Consider the following 24,167-nt stretch of genomic DNA (forward strand, 5'->3'; position numbering starts at 1 on the left):
TCCGAGGGTAGCGAATCTGCATTTCCTGCCTGAAGACGAAGGCAGGGGCGCAGCCGACCCCCCTGGAAGGTAAGGACAGGACCATCCTGGTGGTGGTGGGGAGGTTGTTGTCGCGTCGGCATCTGCGAACTCAAACATGTGTAAGTACGATCTTTTATACAGGAGTATAAGGACGTGATTGGGTAATGATGAAGGTAATTGGTGACGAAGTGATTGAGTCTTCCTGGCAGAACTTAGGCTAAAGCTTCCATACTGCATACTGGAATCATTGATATCCATACCATTAAAAAAGTGACAACAACTGTCTTTGAGAGACTTGTACTTAACGAATCTTAACCTGAATCAGACAAATGGTTCACAAAAGACAGTGGTGTTCAATAGACACTGATGTTTTTATGTGCATCCACAGTGACACTGCAGTGAATAATTCAGAGGACAGTCATTGTTAACAGCAGCAGATCCTCTGCAAGGGCGAGTCCTTGGGCTGGAGTTTGTCTGCTGAATGAAACATTCTGATATCTAATACCCATGAGTATCCGTGTGGTTTAGCGGTTTCTATTGTTTTGCTGATGCTGGTGATTGGTATCTGTTTGACCTTGTATCTTTTTAAAGGCAGTAACTTATTCAAACCTCATCCCAAGTTCTGTGATGAGACAAACAGATAGGTACATTGACATGAGTTGCGTACTTATATTATATATCTTTGTCAGATGTTCTGTCCTGAAATTTGTCAAAACTGAATTATTACCTTCAATTATATATTCCGTGAGTGAACAAAAGTCTTTAACCGGTCTGATTTTAACGAATTTTGCAGCATTTGCTGCCAGAGAAAGATAAATAGATAATGTCATTGTACAACTGTTGCAATGTTCTCCAGACATCTTCAGTGGACTCCTGTTATATTTCTGCCTGTGCAGTGCACTCCTTAGAAATAAGTTTTGTGCTACATATTATATGTGTTTTGCTACTAGCAAGACAGTGCTATTTTAGACCCTCGCTATCTGCACCTAAAGCAACATTATCAGGCTATTTCAAGCATATTTCTGCATTTAGAAAAAAAATGTTTTAAGAGAGTGAGAGAGAAATGTTGCCCAGTCTTGTTCACTGAGGCATCTATTCTTTGTTCTAAAGTCCAGCTAAGTGGCTTTTGACCCACTTTTGAGAAGGTGCTTCTTCAAGTGTGCATTGAAAGCTTGACAATTCATCTGATATGAATATGGAAAGAGACCAAAGCCAGATTAAGGGTTATGCTCCATCTCTCTCTCTCTCTCTCTCTCTCTCTCTCTCTCTCTCTCTCTCTCTCTCTCTCTCTCTCTCTCTCTCTCTCTCTCTCTCTCTCTGTCTCTTTTCTTTCTTTCTTCTCACAATCAATGTTTCCTGTTTCACTCCTGATTTATAGCAGTGCTGGGAAAGGGTTGTTTTGCGTCTCAGTCTCAATGTGTATATGGCATTGTTAGCACCAAATCCTGACAGCACTCTTTCTGCCTCTTGGTTCCCAAAAGGTACTAGTTTCTTTTGTGCATTCAGGTATGAATCCATCTCCTTCTCTTCTGCTGTGGTAAGATTTTATGTAAGCACAGGTTTAATTCTGCGATTTCCATTCAAGAATCTGATGACTTTTATTATAGTGACTGACGGTTTCATTTTTCTCCTCCCACCACACTGACTAAAATTTCATTTTCTCTGACTGCTCCCCATAATTCCCCTAGGTGTCTTAGACCTGTTTGGAGTACTGATTCCTGAGGAAGTTAGGTAAATTCATGTTAGAAAGATGTATTTGACATGATTTTAATCCCATTCGATTCCAACATGTCTGTTGATCTCCACATAACGTAAAAATTATGAAACAAATTATCAGATGATTTTTAAGATATTTCAAGTGTCCTCTGAGATTTATAATTTAATTAGAATAAGAATGCATGTGAATGCAGTATGTATTTTTTTAACAAAGCTTCTCATTTATTTTTGAACCTTTCGTTGAATGCTTTAAAGATACATTTCTTGATGCCATCCTGATGTGCCTTTATTATGGATTTAGAGCTTTGCCAAGTTTCTTAGTTAATTATTATAATTTTTTTTAAGTACCGCTTGTATCTCACCCAATATATATATATAAGAAAAATGAATAAGTTTGATTATGGATACTCAGCATAGCCCCTGTAGTAGCATCATATCTAATTCCCATCTTAATGATTTCCTTAATTGTATGAATAACATTATAATGTTTTCATATATGATCTTCCATAAAGTCTGAATTAGTACATTACATAATTAGTACACGACTATCTGAAAAGTGCTTTTGGCCAGGCACAGATTTTTTCCCTCCAGCATTGGGTCATTACAGACAAAAATAAAGATACCATTGCACAAAACACCTTCACAAAAGAAGCATGCCACCATGTTTACAACTGTGACAATGAGCAATTTTAAGGATCAGCTAAACGCTGGATTTTCAAAGTATGTGAAATATTAAAAGTTTACAGCATATAATCTTTAAAATATGTCAGAGACTTTTACACACCAGTCTATTATTGTGGCAACATTTCCACGCCTCGAAATGTGATGATAAACAAAACAAACTGTGATTGGTTGTTTGACATGTCAGTCAAATGGCCTCATAGGCGGACTCATTTCGAATTGTTTAATTTAATTTAGTAAAACATTTGCATCTGTACAGGAAATAAATGTTGTCCTTTTATTAAATAATTTATTGTGATGTGGTGATTCGAGGGAAATGGCTGAATGAGTAAATACCATTGAGATTATATTCTGAAATGTACCAACGGGGGTTTGTATTCTTCAGCTTCCATGAGATCTTGAAACCATTTGATGGTAATTTGTTTCATATTATTTCAATGGGTGGCCACAAACAATTAAATATTTATTTCCCTGTAAATTATCTAACAACAACTTGGAAAACAGATAAAAAAGAAAATGTGAAAGTAAGATGAAAATAGCATACTAATATAATAGGCACGTACCTGTAGCGGAACTACTAGTGGCTGGTGTAATTGTTATTAATATTATTTTATATAAAATAATTAGGCGAAGTCGTGGCCTAGTGGTTAGACAGTTTGATTCCTAACCCTAGGGTTGTGGGTTTGAATCTCGGGCTGGCAATAACACGACTTAGGTTCCCTTGAGCAAGGCATTGAACCCCCAACTGCTCCCCGGGCGCCGCAGCAAAAATGGCTGCCCACTGCTCCGAGTGTGAGTTTGTGTTCACTGCTCCGTGTGTGTGCACTTTGGATGGGTTAAATGCAGAGCATGAATTCTAAGTATGGGTCACCATACTTGGCTGAATGTCATGTCACTTTATTTTAAATGCCTATTATCAAGCTTGAACAGAAAAGGACCTTCCTCAAACCTTTGCAACAATGTTTCTAGAATGTCATATTATGTTCACAAGAATTAAATAGTTATATAAATAGTGATATAGTTATAAATGTATTTTATGTATATATATATATATATATATATATATATATATATATATATATATATATATATATATATATATATATATATATATATATATATATATATATATATATATGTATGTATGTATGTATGTATGTATGTATGTGTGTGTGCGGGGGTGGGTGGGGGTTACACACTTTTACCAGGTTGATTTTATATAATGGATATGTTTGAAAAAAGAGAATAATTAAGCAAGCTGTTTTTTAAGGTATTATTCTTTCAGCTTATTCTATTTCCAAATAAGAGTATTCTGATGAAATCAGCTGACAGCATGATGTCATAAATTGAAAGGACAGACCTTTTAAAATTTTCATGACACCTGAACTTTTCCAGTTCCGCTCTCCTTTAAGGAACTTATCCATTTTTGTTCAAAAAATTTAATCAGCAATACTTTTTTGCATTATTTCTTTGTTATAATTTTTTTACTTCTTGTTTTCTTTCTCTCTGTTTACTAGTATTCTGACAAGGTGCCTTGAGAGGCAGTCAAAAGTGATAAAAACATGAACAGCATAACTTACGGCTGAAATTTCCACATAAGAGGAGAAAATGAAAAGTTTAGATACTAAGTCCTAAGAAATCTAGGCCAACAACAGAAGAAAAAAAAATTATGTCAAAATCTAAATAATGTAGTGATCATATTTCCATGAATGGAAAATAAGTTTGTTTTGACAGTAGCTATATCTGTCTCAGTTCGATATTAATTCTCAGCCTCTATTTTTCTAAATAAATCTGATTGTATTAAAACATTTCTCTGCAGTCAGTCTCAGTGCTTTCAATGTATAACCTGTACTCTCCCTATGTAAACTGTAGTTATACATTCCAAAACCACTGTGAAAAACTGCTAAATATATTTTCCCATTCATTCCTTCTGCTTGCACCTCTCAGGGTCCTGTGGGATTGGAAGAGAGTTCATGCCCCGGCTCAGCAAACTCACAGAAGCCTGGAACTCGACACAGTTTCGTACAGGAGCACTTCCAAGCTCAGTACAGGTCAGACAACCCTTCGTCTTTGATTTAAGTTTAAGTCCGCCCTTTATCTGTCGGTTTGAGCTTTGCATTCTATTGGGACAATTGTGTGGGATTAGGGGTCTTTGATTACACTGTACTGAATGTCAGTGGGATTTGATATGGTAATGGAATTGCATAACACCTATACAGTATGTTGTGTCTTAAAATACTGTAACATGTAACAACCTGCATACAGTTATATATAAGTCAAGACCATTATACAATAAACTGAAACGAGTGTTGCATGATTTGGTTAAAAATCATGCTGTGAATATTTTCACAAATAAACATAAACATATTGCATATATATATATATATATAATTTTTTTTTTTTTTTTTTTTTTTAATACAACAACAATATCATCACATTTCTATCATTTTCTTTTTATTTTTAGAGTCAAATATTCTTTACATTTAAAAGAAGTGTTTTGTTTTGTAATATATTTTTGAATTAATGTTCATTCCTGTGGTGGAAAAACTAAATTATCATTCATTATCTGATTTGGTGCTCAAGAATTTATTTTTTATTTTTTTTATGATTGTCAATAGTTTCGTATCATAAGCATCTAAAAGAATGTTTCAAGAATAATATTTGGTGGAAAATATTGCTAGTTCTTATCTCACACTATGGTTTTGATAAAATATGAAAATCGCAGCTCATGCAAACTATTGAATTAACTTGTAGTCAGTTGCAGTTTAATTTATTACATTAGGTCACACAATTTTACATTTTAAGTTCAATAGACACATACGAATAAGTAATATTTTTAGCCTGTAATTCTTCCAGATTCCTTAAATAATCATGTGCACCGATTATTCGGACATCTGTCTATGAGGAAAATGACTGGTTATCTTCTGTACCACAGTTTGGCTGAGATTTTGTCTCCTCTTATAAAAATGGGCTCATCCGGCACACACTGTGTGTGCTCTCTAGAAAACAGCAGGCTTTACGCTATTCACGGTCTCTCTCAGGCTGCAAGGCTGTTGAAACATCTGCGCCGGAACTTTTTGCAGAGTGAATATTATAATGTAATCCACAAAGAAATCATACGCTCTACTATAGAGATTATTACGCAAGCATTATATTCACCTATTTTTGGTATGACAAAAAAACTCGCCAACAGCATTTCTGCTTTTGCAGATGTGAGCAATATGCAAATGCTGAATATTACGTTTTCAAGAGAGGAAAAGTTATTTGAGTAGGTTTAATTCGTTTTTTTTCTTCATTGCTAAACATTCTAAAGAATCAAAGCTCTTTATAAATATCCCAATTTCCCCAGCTTCATGCCCACTCACATTTAGACTTCCAGAAATCCTCACCAGTTGAATGGCAGGTAGAGATGGACTCAGCAATTTTCTAAGCAATTGAGAGAAAAGGTTCTGCTTCTCAGTGAGTTCTTGATTTCACAGCTTCAGTTTGTAATTCCATTAGCGGTCTTGGTTGCTCTAGCTTTGAAACCGAATGATAAGAGACAGTATGAAATGTAGGAAGACAAAACACTTCAGCAGCATTCATAATGTGGTCATTAAAATCTGGATTCAGAATCTGTTTGCAGCTGTGAGCATTTCTTGTTCTCTATAGGCATTTAATAAAGAGACTGAACACATTAAGTTTTCTCAAGGGCTTTGATTATAAAGATGGCTTTACAGTGCAGACATTTTGGACTACTGTAGTTGCAGTTTTCTGGTTTATATTGGTTTATGCTGCAGTAATAAAGCATTCATTTGCCATGTTGGAGCTGTAGTAGAGCAGTATGTTGAATATTTATTTTACAGTATTTATGATGATTTTGCTTGCAAATTACATATGAATATACCATGCTTACATTTCATAAAGACGAACGTTCATTTTTTTCCTCATTAATGTACACACAGCACCCCATATTGACAGAAAAACACAGAATTGTTGAAATTTTTGCACATTTATTTAAAAAAAAAAGAAAAAAAGACAACCTGAAATATCACATGGTCCTAAGTGTCACAGTGTCTGGTTGGTGTATTGTCATTTACCTGTGTATTTATACCCTGTCTGTTTTAGTATGTGTCACGGAGTCCTTGTAGTTTTCACGCTATTTCTAGTCCTGTCCATGCCTGATTGTTTTGTGTTTGTTTATGTTTGGATTGCTTCTCTGGTTTTGACCCCTGCCTGGACTGGATAACGATTTGGATTACCCCAATAAAAGACATACTTGCACTTGTATCTCTCTCTGTGTTTTCTTGTGTCCCGATCGTGACACTAAGTATTCAGACCCTTTGCTCAGTGTTTAGTAGAAGCACCCTTTTGATCTAATACAGCCATGAGTCTTTTTGGGAAAGATGCAAGTTTTTCACATCTGGATTTGGGGATCCTCTGCCATTCCTCCTTGCAGATCCTGTCCAGTTCTGTCAGGTCGGATGGTAAACGTTGGTGCATCACTCCAGAGATGCTCAAGTGGGTTTAAGCAAAGTCCTTTCAGGCAAGTCGTGCGACTCGTCCGCCATCTTGGCAACGCCTCTGGGCAGCTATTTCAGAATAACAAGACCAGCTCCTATCTAAATGAATGGGCAGAGAGTCAGAACTACACTTTCACTGGTCACCAGGACATAAAAACAGCATGTATAGAAACAGCAGTGAAATATGATAAAAATCACTGAAAAAGTTTGGCCGCATTCATCTATCCCTCGATTGCAACCAGTCGTCCTGTCCCTGCAGCTGAAAAACACCCCCACAGTATGATCCTGCCAACACAATGCTTCACTGTTGGGACTGTATTAGACAGGTGATGAGCAGTGCCTGGTTTTTTCTCCACACATACCGCTTAAAATTAAGACCAAAAAGTTCTATCTTGGTCTCATCAGACCAGAGAATCCTTCAGGTGTTTTTTGGCAAACTCCATGGGGGCTTTCATGTGTCTTGCACTGAGGAGAGGCTTCCTAATCAAGTCCAATCAGTATACTCAAACACAGCTGGACTCAAATGAAGGTGTAGAACCATCTCAAGGATGATCAGATGAAATGGACAGCACCTGAGTTAAATATATGAGTGTCACAGCAAAGGGTCTGAATACTTAGGACCATGTGATATTTAAGTTTTCCTTTTTTAATAAATGCGCAACAATCTCAACAATTCTGTGTTTTTCTGTCAATATGGGGTGCTGTGTGTACATTCATGAGGAAAAAAATTAACTTAAATTATTTTAGCAAATGGCTGCAATATAACAGAGTGACTTATTTAAGGGGGTCTGAATATTTTCTGTACCCACTGTGTGTGTATATATATATATATATATATATATATATATATATATATATATATATATATATATATATATATATATATATATATATATATATATATAAAATAAAAAAATGTCATGGTATTATTTATATATCATCCAAGATCTGCTTAGTGCTCACTCTCTCTTTGTTCCTATCCTGAAAAAAGAAAGAAAGAAATGATGGTTCTGCCTCAGCTGCAGTAGATAATGGTAAGACAGGCATAAATGCATATCTGCTGTCTCACTGGCAATAGGATTGCAGTTGTGATAACTAATCTGTTTTTTGTTTTTTTTGTGCAATATTAAAAAATGTTTTAACTACATATCGGCTATATAGATTACTTGTGAAAACAATTTAAAACCAGCCATACACAGTTGATTTATAAGACATGTGATGTACTGTGTAGGACTGCACAAAAATATAGCAAAAAGATCCCCCGATGTTTAGTATTGACTAGGAGTTCAGAGGACCCTGTGTTGATTTATTCAGAAGCTGAGTTGTTTTAAAATATAACCTCAAACTCAGAACATACTTCTGTGTTTCCTTAGGCTGGTCTCAGTTTGCTGTCTCTGGATAAAAATGGGTAAACCAAGTAGAACTCTTTTTTTTTTTTTTCTTCTTTTTTTTTAAGAACTATGTTGGCTTGGACTTAAGTTGTAGCTTGTTTTGTTTGGGAAAAACCTGTTCAAACTGCTGTGTTGTTGAAAAAAGTTGGGTGCTGAGTTGTGAGCTGCCAAGGTCCCTTCACTACAGATTACAACATGAAGGCTGCTGAATGCTTATGTAAAACATTAATGCATGCACTTGTCGATTTTTTCCCACCCTAGTAAAATAGATAATGAGAAAATTAAAGTATAACAGTCTTCTTTATACGTGTGATGTAGCTTCTGAGACATTATGTTTTTTTTTTTTTTTTTTTAAAGGAACACTCCACTATTTTTGAAAATAGGCTAATTTTCCAACTCCCATAGAGTTAAACAATTGAGTTTTACTGTTTTCGAATCAATTCAGTCAATCTCCAGGTCTGGTGGTAGCTCTTTTAGCTTAACTTAGCATAAATCATTGAATCTGATTAGACCGTCAGCATCATGCTTAAAATACCCAAAGAATCTCAATATTTTTCCTATTTAAAACTTGACTCTTCCGTAGTGGCATCATGTACTAAGACCGATGGAAAATGAAAAGTTTTGGTTTTTCTAGGCCGATATGGCTAGGAACTCTAACCGCATTCTGGCGTAATAATCAAGAAACTATGCTGCCGAACCATGGGTGCAGAAGGCGCAGTCATATTAATCAGCATATGTAACTACTGTACATAAGAGTCAAGTTTTAAATAAGGAAAAATATCTAAATTCTTTGGTCATTTTTGAGTGAGATGTATACGGTCTAATAAGATTCAATGATCTATGCTAAAAGCTAAGCTAAAAGTGCCACCGCCAGACTCGGAAATCGGATGAATGGATTTGAAAATGGTAAAACTCAACTGTTTAACAACAGTTGGATCATTTCACGATCTCATCTAGTTTAGATAACTGAATAATTTGAATTATTATTATGGTTTGAATAATATGAAACACACTCGCTTGATTCTCGAACTCATTGACTCATTGATCTGATTCGAGTAGAAACATAGTTAACAACTCACTGGAGAAGATAATTTAGTGTTCTGTAAAAAAAAAAAAAAAAAATAATAATACATTGTTTTAAGTAAGAGGTAGAACTGTAGAAACAGAATTGCATATGTGGACAAAGTACACAACTCTATAACTTGAGTGAAAGTACAGAAAATGCACATCAAATATTTCTCTATTACAAGTGAAAGTAAAAGAACAGAAGAACTTGCTTTAAAAAAAAATTATCCTTTCCAGAAGCCTTGGAATATATTGAAATTGGAAAAAAATGATTTGGGATACATACATCCATCCATACATACCTTTTTATTTTTATTCATTAATTTATTTATTTGTTTATTGAGTTTGACAGCTTTTTGAAGTTGTTAAATGAAAAAGATGTGTGTCACGTTAATTTAAAATACTTTTGTGTGTCAAGTAAAAAAAACCAAAAAAAAACATACATACATAATTAGCTAATTTACCATGTTTTTTTGCTCAATTCTTGGATCAAATAGAGTTCAGTTCTATTGGGGGTCATTGGGTAGAATGCTTGTTGTTTAAATTCCATACATGCTCTGCCCCTTGTGTTTTTATTGCTTTGCCTGAAATGATAATGCTTTCAGCTACTGATAAAACAAAAATGTAGACCACATTTAGGCCTGATCATTAGACTTATAATAGGGCTGATAAAACATTTGCTCCCAAGTAGCTCATTTCACCTTTTCTGTGCCATGTTCTGCAATTATAAAGAGTACAAATATAGGACCTCACAGAGGGATCTAAAAGGAGAAAGGACTGTACCAATGCATTATATATTATCTGAATTGAAGGTAACAGTCAGGGTTTACAATGTACAAATGGTTAAAAGGGGAAATAAAAGAACCTCATTGTATTTAGATCAAAGCTCTGTCATAGAGCAAAGTGGTTTGACTTTCTTTTGTAAAATTATTGTTTTGTCTTTGATGAGAATGACATGCACTGGCGTAACATTACAGAACAATTTGACTTATTACTTTGAGGAAAGGGTAACACAGGGATACGGTGGACTGACTCCACCTTAGCCCAACAAACCAATCAAGCTCTCTTGAAATCTTGACCAGACTAGTTTTCTCAGTAGACGTCCTTTTAAGTGGCACTGTGATTTACCACATAGTAAACATAGTAGAACATACTATCTAAACATAGTAGAGCTGTAGTCAAGTCCAGCTTTGTCGAGTCCAAGTCAAGTCCAAGTCCAAAAGTTTTGAGTCCAAGTCAAGACCGAGTCCAAATGAGAGAAAAAAGGGTCCTCTTCAAGACCACATACTTAACTACTGATAATGTACTGTATGTGATGCGAGAGACAGCATATCTCCTATTCTAAGAAAATAATTTTACATTATTATTTGTAATGATCAAAAACCATGTGCAAAGTAACAACTCTGTAGGACAAGCTAGGACAAACTAGACCCTGGAGGGCCAATGTCCTGAAAAGTTTAGCTCCAACTGGCCTTAACACACCTATCTGGAAGATTCTAGTGTGTCTAGTAAGAGCCTGATTAGCTGGTTCAAGTGTCTATAATTAGGGTTGAAGCTAAAGGGGGCTTTACACAAGATCCCGGGCTCTATGCATAGGCAGTCCTGATGTGCCCCCATTTCCCCCACCCATGAAAATATTCATGTAAAATAAAACATATTTCAGATACATACTTTTCAAGGGCCCTCTCTTCCTTTGGGGCCCTGGTAATGAGTACTGGTTTTACCCCCAGTCCGACCCTGGGAGCTAAACTATAAAGGACACTGGGCCTCTAGATCAGAGTTTGGAGCTGTAAGGTCAAATAATTTTTATGTACTTTACCGTATTTTCCGGACTATAAGTCACACTTTTTTTCATCGTTTGGCTGGTCCTGCGACTTATAGTCAGGTGTGACTTATTAATCTAAATTAATTTGACATGAACCGAGAGAAATGAACTAACAGAAAATATTACCATCTACAGCCGCGAGAGGGCGCTCTATGCTGCCAGAGATGCTGCTCAGTTCTCCTGTAGTCTACATTAAGCATATAGCGCCCTCTCGTGGCTGTGGACGGTAATGTTTTCTCCTGGTTCTTGGGTCTAAATAAATGCGACTTATATGTGTTTTTTTTCCTCATCATGACTTATTTTTGGACTGATGCGACTTATGCTCAGGTGCGACTTATAGTCCGAAAAATACGGTATTTAATTTTATTTACTTTATAATGGCGCTTTTGCTGACATTATGTCTGTGGTCAAAAATTAAAATGACTGATACCTTGGCACAGTGCACACACACCTGCAAATCTCAGGATATGAAGCATTTTGTGCGGTCATGACTAGAACATGACTAGACGTTTGGCTCTACTGGGCATGCGCACATAAATACAGCCAAATTTTTGTCATACTGTACTAGGGCTTGCATTGACTAGTCGAGTGCTGTTGGAAACAATCGACTACTCCAGCATGCATTAACCATAATTTATACAAAGTGTTTGGAGGTACGAGGTGAATTTTAGGATTACAATATTTCTTGGAGCTGTTACTTTCTATGACCTTATCTTTGCTGCATGTAAAAATAAAATATTTAATGTAATAATTAGGGTTGTGCCTGAAGCCGAATACCTCGGAATGGCTCGGATAATGGCTTAAAAAATGAATAACGGACAAGGAATATTTCTGCTTGAATGCGCTGAAGCTAGCACAGTCTGGTGTTAACAGGTGAGCCAGGGGATCAGCGCAATATTATACAACAGACCTCTAAAGTCACGAGTGTGAAGTGAATGAATGTAAACTTTTTGAATGAAAAGAGTGCAAATTAAACACTGCATTGTTGTCGCCTCTCCGTGCATCTCTCAGAAATCAAAGCATTGCGAGAGTAATTTTACCTATAATAATACATAATAAACGTCATATTATTTGTAAATATTTTAAAGGCAATGATTTAAAGATAGGCTATGATATCATAGCCTGCGCGTCTCAGTCTCTCAAAAACCAAACAGTTCTCTCTCAAGAGTATGCTAATAATCAGCTTAGATGCGGATACATTTTCTAGTTGTCCTACATGTTTGCATCTTTACCTTTTGCTGGTTTGCGCGGCACACACACATTGGTTTAGTGAAGTTCACTAAACATTAAGACTCGCTAAAAGTGTTCTGCGTAATGAAAATGTGCGCATTAATTCAGTCATGTTCAAATGATCACTAAACGTTTATCATGTCATCTCTCTGCTTGCATGATACATATTATTTTAGAAATTAATAATTATTTAGGTTAACACGACATACTTATTCAGTGATAACTACGAAAAAAGGATTTAAAAAAATCATATAGGTCTTATCAAGTATGTACGACGTCGTATCCGAATGCAGATACGAAAAATGTTGTTACAGATACAAATAATGGCTGTTACATGAAAATTTATATACACCCTCTCATCCTCAACACCTCCCCCACTCAAAACATCCTTTCATCACATCATCCTTTCTTCAGCCACTGTCAGGGCCGCCTCTCTTCTACAGGCGCCTCCACACCTGTGCATTCCGTGATGGAGCCACGTGAGAAACTCCTGCTCTCATAACCCTACGATACCAGCAGACTGACTTGCAAAGCACCTCCGCACTCCTATCAAGAACCTAACATAGTCGACAGGCCACTAGCTAGAAGAGCTGTATACGGCTGCAATACCCTAAGTAGACTTCAGCAGTTAATATGGTGGTTGCCCGGTTGATTCTGAACAGCCTCCGGAATTAAGTTCCTACAATTCACAGTCAAGAGCAGTCTCCACAGCATTATGAAATGTGTCCCATAGTCATAATATAACATCCTTGGGGGTTAGAATAGTCCGATTCTACTCATCTGCCCAGACGATGCAGTAGAAATTGGAAATATAAACAAGGGACGATTATGTTTGGCAGTTATGCAATTCATGCATAGGCCAACTTAATCTACTCAACAACAACTCCTCCTCCGAGCAACTCCTATACCACGACTCCTTAATCTCGTAAACCGACTCTAGTCTCGTTTCCCATTCCAGAAGTTAGACTTGGCTCTGGAATAAACATGCATCTCTCGCCGGTCATACCACTGACCAAACACCAAATAGGCTTCCCAAAAAGCCATTCTTATTCGCCTTGCTCCAAGCATGATCTTCACGATACCTCTCCGGCCGGAACTGTCTCAAAGCTTCCTTCCCATCAACTGACCCACTGTATATCTTCAACTTAACATCTCACTCTCATTCCTTCTTCAGATCCACACGTGCATTTAAACCTACTTGAGGGATCAACTATTCCATCGAATAACCACTGGCTGCGATTGCCCAGCTCCTCTCTTTCCAACACATTCATATTTAAAAGCTTTCGAAAAACAGAAACCCACATTAACCATCTAACGCCTGAACTAATCAGCATCTGCATCCTCTCCGTACGAACAGGCATACTGAGCTCACGTATCTCAACTCTTCCCAACTTTGGGGGTCCTCATTGTCTGGCCTAAATATATGATAGAGACGGTACCCCCACCCTGAGTCTCCCTGAGCCATCAATTCAAGATGCCCTGATCAACCTGACCATCATCCCATTCCCTCGACCCCTTCATCCTCTTTCTACTCTTCCCCAGTTGCATAGCTGGTTTGTGGCGTGGTCCTAGCTAGTGAAATGGAGTTAAGTGAGGTTAACTAAAGTTCGGGAGCAGGGCCACGCCTCAAACAATCACCTGACTTCCAAACCTCCATATATACCGGGCCACCTCATACTGCTCTGCTAGTCTCGTTCTCTCGAACCCACCCTTCCCTCCCTTTCTCATCCATTCAGCCAACCTTATCCCACATTATATTTCTATCAGGTTGTATCAGTGTGTCCTCATTGTCTGGCCTAAATATACGCTAGAGACGGTACCCCCACCCTGAGTCTTCCTGAGCCATCAATTCAAGATGCCCTGATCAACCTGACCATCATCCCATTCCCTCGTCCCCTTCATCCTCTTTCTACTCTTCCCCAGTTGCATAGCTGGTTTGTGGCGTGGTCCTAGCTAGTGAATTATAAAGTTGTTAAAATTTACATATGTAATTGTTGCATAAGGCTATACATTAATAAGCAGTTATTGATAAAAAAATTATTAATTTAATGCGTTTTCATTTACAATAGCATGAACCATGAGTAATCGAGTAACTCAAGCATTTTTTAAATAAAAAAATCAACTAGTAGAAATCAGTAGTCTTGCAACCCCTATACTGTAAAACATTAATTTGTATTTCATTATTGTAAAGGGTACGTTCAAAGCTATCTAGGTGTTGACATAAATAAAACACAATATAACAGGTAGAAAATTAAATTAGAAACATCTGAACTTTTCACAAGCAGCAAGTGCACCTCTGGACATGCACATCCTTTCCCGGAACAAAATTGAAAGCTAAGCCAAGACGGAGAAACAGATGATCGTAACTGTACAAGAATAGCCATTTTATCTTACTGTTTGCTTCGTGATGAGAGGAATAATTCACTCCAAAAAGATGTGTTTCTTCAGAAAAAAAATAATGAAGCACTTTATTCAGCAGAGATCATAAACATGAGTAAGTCTCTTTTTGTTTATTTATATACTTGTACTAGTTTTCACTTAACGTTTAAACATTTTACTAGTTAGACTTTTTCCAAAGACTTTTTCCAAACTATAATTCCTGACTAAATTTATGATCAAGTGAAATATTATTATTATTAAAGTTTTAATAACAATATGCAATACTATACCATTCAAAAGCTTGATGTAAATAATATAAATGTAACAAATAAAGATAACTGTAAAAAATGTAACAAACAATGGTGTTCTTTCAATTTATCCCCCCTAAAAAACCTGAAAAATATTCTCAGCTCTTTTCAACATAAAAAAATAAAATAAATAATAATAATAATACTAATAATAACAATAAATGTTTTTTTTTGTAGAAAATAATATTGTTAAAATGATTTCTGAAGGATTTTGTGACTGGAGTAATGATGCAAAAAAAAAAAAAAAAAAGTTTGAAAGTCAGCTTTGAATTGTTCCTGATAAACTGTTTAACTGCACTCCCAAGTGGATATTAAATTATGTTGTGGGATAATGATATATATTCTAAATAAACTACAAACATACAATTATATACATTTATTTTGTCCTCACATTCTTCCTTGTTACTCCTCCCTCTCAGTGGCACAGCTGACTGAAAGGCTGATTATGCAGCTCATTATGCAGGCCTTTGTCTTCTCAGGTGTAAATCACAACGATATTCATGATAGTTGACCCCTACTCACATATGACTTTTACCAACAAAAAGTGTCTTAGAAAATTTAAATCAATATATTGTTTTCTGTAAGTGAGTAAACAAGATGATTTTCACATAATTTAGAAAGCAAAATTCTATACTACAAGTTCCAGTTCTCAAAAGTTCCGGGAACCAATGTTCTGTATGTGTTTTATGACCTTATTCAAGTGATTTAACATTTTTTGTTTTTCACTAACCACGCATAATATTTGTATTTTTTTAATACAATCATGGGTAACACTTTAGAATAAGGTTCCATTAGTTAATGTTAGTTAACTACTTTCGTTAACATGAACTAAGCAAGAACAATCCTTCTACAGCATTTATAAGTCTTAGTTCATGTTAATTTCAACATTTACTAATGCATTATTTAAATCAAAAGTTGTGCTTGTCAACATTAGTTAATGCACTGTGAATTACCATGAACTAACGATGAATAACTGTATTTTCATTAACTAACATTAACGAAGATGAATAAATACAGTAATAAATGTATTATTCATTGTTTGTTAATGTTAATTAATACATTAACTAACATTAACTAATGGAACCTTATTCTAAAGTGTTACCCAATCATGTATTAACATGCTGCTCACATATTATTATATCCCAGTTTGTGCTGATTACAGTGATATTAGACTTACCCATTTTGATATTTATAAGAAACTGAAAAAAAGCACACTTCTCCAGGCCCCCAAAATACCCTTAGACCTCAGAGGGTTAAATTAATCTATTAGCAGAGCTACTGCAATGGGTTTTTAGTGTTGGAAATCCATTTATTTTTTGCTGAAACTTCTGCGACTTCATGGAGAGCGGGTCATGGTTGCCTAACAACAGCAGACACCACTGGAGCGCAAGCGCAGGCTACAGAGTGCTTTGGAAAAAAGGAGAGTGGCGCGCCTAGCGTTTCCACATGTTTTCAGTCGCGACATCATGCAATCTTGTTTTGTTTTGAAGGAGAAATTTTTTTTTTTTTTTTTGCTGTACTTGGTCGAGACCAACTAGCACATTTGGCGAGTCCAATGGGCAAGTCCGAGACAAGTCAGAGTGCAAACGGAACGAGTCTGAGACAAGTCTGAGATGATAGAAAAATTGTAAACTCACTACTGAAAAGGTTAATTTTAGGGCATTATTTTGATTTTTTTTTTTCGTGATTTGTGAAAAATATTAATGCTGCATCGAAAATTGCAAAAGTAACTCTGATTATCTTTCTGGAACTGGACAATGCAGTATTTTTTTTAATTCACTTTTTCTCTGTGTAAAAACACCAAAGAAATCAAGTCGTGGAATTTTTTACGCAAAGAAAGAAGGCGTAACTTTGATTCCCTTTCGATACTTCACTCATACTGCGTATGGGGAAAAGCTCCTTTTTTCCTTGATACTGAAGCCTTTTTTTCAATAATGCAATGCAACTGCACTGCCATTGGTTTAATCTGTAAACTTTTTTAAACCAATGACAGCGCTGCGGTGATGCAGCGTGCCAAAGCCCGCCAAAATGAGCGGGGTGAATGGCTATATAAGCAGGCAATCGCCAGAGGAAATCAGATCTTACTCCTTCAGCGACGACTTCACTTCGCTGGATCTTTGCTGAACGCCTTCGCCTGGAACGTGCTCTCGCCGTCGAAGAGGCACCGCAGCGGACCAGCTGAGACCGCCGACCACCTGCAGTGCCGGCGTTCTCGCAGACAGCCACTCTTAGGCCGATCTCGCGCCGCCCGCTTCCCGCTTCCGGCCGCTTCTCAGCGATCTCCTGCCGACATCCGGCGATCACAAAAGAGCTTTTTCCAGCGGTTTTCACCGCTCTAAAAGAGCGTTTCTAACGCCATTTTAACGGCAGCGGCCATGCCGCGCCACAGCTGTGGCACATGCAGAGCCCCTCTGCATGATGACGACGGCCATGGTGAGTGGTGATATTCATGATAGTTGACCCCTACTCACATATGACTTTTACCATATGTGCTGAGGCTGTACTCACTGAGACTTCATGCTGCTTTTGTGAGAGCATGAGTCTCGCCTCTCTGCACTCGCGGATTAGTTTCTTTAATGAAAGCAATCCCGCCCCTCTCGCCCCCCGTCTTTTTACTCCCGCGAACCGGCCAGGAAAAGACAGCGGGGTAGAGGGGCTCAGCGCCTGGATTTGGGTGAGCTCACGCCGGTTCAGCGCCCGCGTACCTCACCCTCTCCAATGAGAGAGCTGTCCCCAGAGTGATCCTGCTTTTCGTGACTTTCGCAGCGCCACAGATTTGGCCCTGCACGCCACGAAAGCCACGGCCCAGGCCATCGGACGAACCATGGCCAACCTGGTTGTGCTGGAGCGCCACCTCTGGCTCAACCTAACAGAGATTAAGGAGAGCGACAAAGTGGCCTTTCTCGATGCCCCAGTCTCTCCATCCGGTCTCTTCGGGCCAGCCGTAGAAGGGTTTACAGAGTGCTTCACTGCAGCACAGAAGTCATCCCAAGCCATGCGACACTTCCTGCCCAAGCGATCCACCTCTGCCCCGAGTTGCCCCAGGACTGCGTCGACTCAGCACCAGAGCAAACCTGTCCCTTCTACCCCCCAAAGGATTATGCTGGACCCGACGCCCTCTAAATCCTCCTGATCGTTGGGGAAGAAAGAGGAAGGGGCAAAGTCCCCCCACGGCCGGACCACCCCAGAAGCTCTCTCACCTGCCTGCTGTGCGACCTGGGCCCACCGTTGTTGCGTCCACGCAAAGCGCCGTTGTTATGGCGAACACAATAAATATTTCACATTTTCAAAAAGAGAGCAGTTTTCCTCTTCCACACTCGTCAGTGTTCAGGCTCTTAATCAGCGGCCTGCCATCCGACACTATCCAGCTTCTTGTCACGCGGGCCGAGGCCTGGCAGGCCATCCCCGGATTGTCCAAGTGGGTGTTGGGGATAATAAAACACGGCTACTCACTGCAGTTCGCCCGAAGACCCCCGCGGGGTTTTTGCGGGGTGATTCCCATCTTGGTAGAGCCGGACGACGCTCAGGTCCTCCGCACCGAAGTGATGACGCTGTTAAGGAAGGGAGCCATAGAGATAGTTCCTCCCTCAGAAAGCGGATTGGGGTTCTACAGCCATTATTTCCTTGTCCCCAAGAATGATGGCGGTCTCAGACCCATCTTAGACCTCAGACACCTGAACCTCTCCCTCATGAAATGGAAGTTCAGGATGTTGACATTGAAGCAGATCCTCATGCAGATTTGCCCAGAGGACTGGTTCTTCTCGCTGGACCTGAAAGATGCTTACTTTCACATCCAGATAGCCCCCCATCACAGATGATTCTTGAGATTCGCGTTCGAGGGTGTGGCTTACCATCATACAGTCCTTCCCTTTGGGCTGTCTCTACCTCCCCGCACTTTCACGAAGTGCATGAACGAGGTGCTTTCCCCTCTGAGACAAATGGGAATCTGCATTCTGAACTATCTCGACGACTGGCTTATTCTAGCCCAGTCACGAACCGAGCTAGACCACAACAGATCCATAATCCTGAGCCACTTAGAGTGCCTAGGACTCAGGGTCAGTTTCGCTAAGAGCTCACTGCTCCCCAGCCAACTTATTACGTTCCTGGGAGCAGTTTTCGACTCAGTCAATATGAGGGCGGTCATATCACTAGAGTGCACTCTGGTACTTCAGCAGCTCACGGCCTCTGTCAGGAACAAAGCCTGTTTCCCTCTGAAGTTCTCTGAAGAGGATGCTAGGGCTGATGGTTTCCGCCTCCCCAGTTTTACAGCTCGGCGTCCTACGAATGCGGCCCCTGCAATACTGGCTGAAACTCTGGGTCCCACCTCATGCTTGGCGGCACGGCCGCTTTCGCATCAGGGTCAACCAGGCCTGTCTAGCAGCCCTGGAGCCTTGGATGAACCCTGTTTGGTTCAGTCGTGGAGTACCCCTACAGGGGGTTTCCAGAAGGATGGTGCTCTCAACAGATGTGTCCAACCTGGGTTGGGGTGCTCTGTGCTTTGGCAGACCAGCCTTCGGCTTGTGGTCGCACGAGGAAAGCCATCTCCATATCAACTGCCTCGAGATGCTGGCAGTGGAACGAGCCCTTCAATCCTTTCAGGCGATCCTGGAAGGGCGCCACATCCTAGTCCAGTCGGACAGCATGACAGTGGTGTCCTACATAAATCACCAAGGCAGCCTTTCGTCCAGCCGCCTCTGCGCACTGGCAAAGCGCCTCTTGGAATGGGCATTACCCAGGTTGCGATTGCTCAAGGCGACACACAAGACGAACCTGGCAAGACGAATCTGGGAGCAGACATGCTTTTGCGGAGCAATGTCCCCTCGGACAAGTGGATGCTCCATCCCCAGACGGTTCTCAAAATCTGGGAGATTTTCGGGAAGGCAGAGGTTGACCTCTTTGCCTCAGAAAGCAACTCTCATTGCCCAACTTATTTGGGCCAAATGACTCTAAGGTCATTTTAAAACCCAAGCATGGCTACGTACCTAAAGTGCTCTCGACTCCATTCAGAGCACAGGTAATTTCCCTCTCAGCTCTGCCTCCGTTGTCAGGTGAGCGAGAGCTGGATTTACTCTGCCCAGTGAGGGCTTTGAGGATATACATTGAGCAGTCACAGCCGTTCAGGCAATCTGACCAGCTTTTTGTCTGCTTTGGTGGCCGCACCAAGGGGTCTTCGGTCTCAAAGCAATGCCTCTCGCGTTGGATAGTTGAAGCTATCGCTCTATGTTACTCCTCTATGGGCCTTGAGTGCCTCATTGGAGTAAGAGCCCACTCTGCTAGAGGGATGACCTCTTCATGGGCCTGGTCTAGTGGTGTCTCTATCAAGGACATCTGTGAGGCGGCTGGCTGGTCCTCACCGTCCACTTTTGTCAGATTCTATAACTTGGATATCCCGACCTTGCATGCTCGGGTTCTTTCGGTTTGATACGACGGCCTCTAGCAGACTCCGTCATCATACCACCTCCAGGGAGCTAGCTCCCTCTTAGCAGTGTAGCGTCAAGGGTTCGATGGCTCCGGCCCTCTCAATTATCTTCTGGACCCCAGGGTGTTCAAGATAAGTCTTGTCGTTCCCTACCGTGGCACGGCGCGGTTGAATTCGTTCCCCATACGCAGTATGAGTGAAGTATCGAAAGGGAACGTACTCGGTTCCATGAGATACGGAATGAGTACTGCTTTATATGCTGTGCCACGAGGCTGCGGGTTCAGTGTCGTCGCTTCAGTCGTATGACCTGATTTCCTCTGGCGATTGCCTGCTTATATAGCCATTTGCCCCGCCCATTTTGGCGGGCTTTGGCGAGCTGCATCGCCACAGGCTCCCGCAGCTACGCAGCGCTGTCATTGGTTTAAAAAAGTTTACAGATTAAACCAATGGCAGTGCAGTTGCACTGCGTTATTGAAAAAAGGCTTCAGTATTGAGGAAAAAAGGAGGTTTTCCCCATACGCAGTATGAGTGAAGTATCGAAAGGGAACCGAGGTTACGTTCGTAACAGAGTATGTTCTTGCTGTAGTATTGTTGTTGCCACCACCATGTTTTGGAGATGCTGTGTGTTTCATTGTGAAAGCAAAACTACTTTGTTTAGTCTTCCAAAAGAGCACACAACTAGAAATCAGTGGTTAAGCTGTATTTACAATTCAACCCAAATATTCAGATATGTGCAGTACATTTTATGGAGGCCTGTTTCCTAAACCTGGGAGAGTAGCATACAATGCTGTCTGTGCACAAAGGCTGTTTCTATAAAGTGGGGCAATTCCAACTTTGCAAAGACAGTCTGGAGCTTCTGACTCACAGCCTGTAAGTATGTTTTCATATTTAAAGAATTTGCCACTGATGATTCAAAGGCGAGTTTGGAGCAGTGTAAAACAGAGTTTGTTTTTCATTTCTCCGATTACAAATGCAAACATTGCTTTATGTTTACGCGACAAGATTTTTGCCTCATCGTCCTGGGACACGCATCACAGTATGATAAGGGGCTTAACATTTCCGTCACAACGCAGTGATGACATTCTACATAGAAAAGGTCCAAAGTATGTTACTTCTCGAGTGTCACAATGTTGAAGAATGTTATTTTTTGTAAACCTGTTAAAATATGCTGTAACAAGGTTGTTTTTGTTTTTACATTTTATTAATTCTCACATTATCTGTCTAGTTTTGGTTCTTTGAGGACAATTTCAGTGGTATTATTAGTTCCAGTGTCCTTGGTTTGAGATTGGTTAATTGATTAGTGCTTTGTCCTATGTATTTAAACTCCCTGTTTGGTTCAGTTTATTGTCTGTTTTTGTCAGGTTGGTTAGTGTTCCTGCATTTAACTTGTTACTAGTTCTGGACTGATATATGCTGCTTGCCAGTAGATCCTTACCTCAACTCTGTCCTGCTCGTCCAAGCAATTGTGACAGTTATTAAATTATATGTTTGATAAGTTTATCAAATAGTTGTAAAACTCATTTTATGGATTTGATTCTGCCATGGCTCTCTATGGCAAATTATAAGCCACAAACCTATTTATATCCATTTAATTTCTGTCAACTGATTACGCACAGGTAATGAGCAACCAATCATTGTAATTGCTGATATAATGTTCACATGCTGTTATTTTCACAGCTCTTCATTATTCATCTACACTTTTCACACTCCCCATACACTCTTTCACACTAACAAGTGCATAATTTATTTGTATGTGGTGCAAAACTCATCTGTTGAGTATGTGTGTTGGTAGGTATGTGCTGCTATTTCAAGGGGTCTCCACCGGTTGATATGACAGCTCTGCCACATTCACGAGAGACAGTTGGACCCTAACATGATGCAATCTCAGCCACATTCCATTTCTGCTGTTCCTTCACGTTGTTTTTCATTCATTCCACTTACAAATTTCTCTTCTATCTTTGTTTCCCACTCCCATCATCCTCTCTGCTTCCGAGTTAATTTTTCATTTTTATCACTTTCTGTATATATATAGTAAGGGAAACAGGTCAATTTAGCTCAAAGGGAATCATTTAAGATTTTAAAGGGAATTTGAACAGAATCACTGTTTCACGGCTGATCACTGAGACGCCCTGTGATTCACTGAACGAGCCGTTTAACATCAAATCTGCGCTGGATATTAATATCCAAACTATAGTGAAAACACTATCAATTAGCACAGTAACAAGATCAGCAGTTTAAGACATTAACTTGTAAGCACAAAACACAAGATACTTCTCTTTTCAATATGAATAAGGCTTTATTAGATAAATCTAAGTCATATAAACTAATCTAACACATAAACGCACGCACTCACACGTTCACACAAGTTGCAGGAAGATCTAAAGTTTGGGAAAGATGAGTTTAAGAGAATGGAAATATGGAATCCCAAGTTTACAGCAATATGTTAAATTGCCTAGACATGAACAACCATCAATCACGTAATTAGCCCTCGCATTTAGTTCCTCAATGAGGTTAAAATTATATTAGATACACAAGGTCACAGTCTGGAGGTTACTTGCGTCTCCTGTGAAAAGGGAGTCCCCTTTGTTGTCCAATGTCGCTGATTGGCTGTAAGTTCAGTAGTCGCTGAAGTGACGTCTTGGGAAACCCGTGTTTGGGCGTTGGCTGAAGATGGAGTTGTGTGGCTGGTTGAAGTTGAACGCGCAGATGAGGTCAGATGGCGTTACAAAACTTAACTCAGAACATGAAACTCTCAAACGGAAAAGAAAAGAAATAAAGTTTGACGAGACTAGGTTGTGTTTCTTCTCATCGTGGCTAAGTAGCAGCAAGCGTGCAGGCTGAAGCACGCTGCAACCGCGCTCAAAGAACAGTGATGACAAACAGCATGGCTAAAAGCTAAAGCTAAGAAGCAAAGCTAAAAGCTTAAACTAAAAGCAGACATGACTAATAGCAGAAGCATAGCTAGAGACTAAAAGCTAGAGACTAAGAGCAAGATTTTATGGTGTCCTGAGTATTTAAACTGGCCTGTTGGCCACACCTCAACTGTTGTCTTGACCAATCAGATATTGTCTTGGCTCGGGGGCATCATAAATCATATGTTTATCTTACTAAGCATGTGGTCCGAATTTTCCCACTCTTGCAGGGTCTAATTTTGGACATGATTCCTATAACCAGAATATGATACATGTGACGAATAAATGATTGTCTGGTCAATTTCAAGCAAGCAGATTCAATTATATAGATACTTATATAGATACTAGACATGACTATGTATCCGTAAGCTATCAAATAGTTATTAAAAGACATACACAATAAGTAATTATAACATGATAGTCGAATGTGTGGGTTACACATAAATGAATAGGGAGTGAAGCAATGGACTGATTCATTTATAAGTCTTTTTGAGTTCATTCTGGTCCACATATGTTTACAAAAGACAGTTTCTTTGCCATTCTCTTGACAAATATTTCGGTCCCACTTTATATTAGGTGGCCTTAACTACTATGTACTTACATAAAAAAATAAGTAAAATGTACTTATTGTGTTCATATTGTATTGTAAAACACTTTTGCTGCTATTGAGGTGGGATAGGGGTAAGGTTAGGGAGAGGGTTGGAGGTATGGGTAAGTT

General features: G+C 39.3%; 1 protein-coding gene across 1 annotated transcript in view; it reads left to right on the plus strand.

The window, feature by feature from the left end:
• The window catches only part of usp43a (ubiquitin specific peptidase 43a), a 135,770-nt gene that overhangs the window by 34,389 nt on the left and 77,214 nt on the right, over positions 1 to 24,167 (plus strand). Inside the window, exon 3 of the mRNA XM_052558337.1 lies at positions 4,366 to 4,469. Within this exon, the coding sequence (XP_052414297.1) occupies positions 4,366 to 4,469 (104 nt within the window). The remainder of the gene's footprint in view (positions 1 to 4,365; positions 4,470 to 24,167) is intronic.

The sequence above is a fragment of the Carassius gibelio genome, chromosome B6 (genome assembly GCF_023724105.1).
Source record: "Carassius gibelio isolate Cgi1373 ecotype wild population from Czech Republic chromosome B6, carGib1.2-hapl.c, whole genome shotgun sequence".
In the NCBI taxonomy this organism is placed as follows: Eukaryota; Metazoa; Chordata; class Actinopteri; order Cypriniformes; family Cyprinidae; genus Carassius; species Carassius gibelio.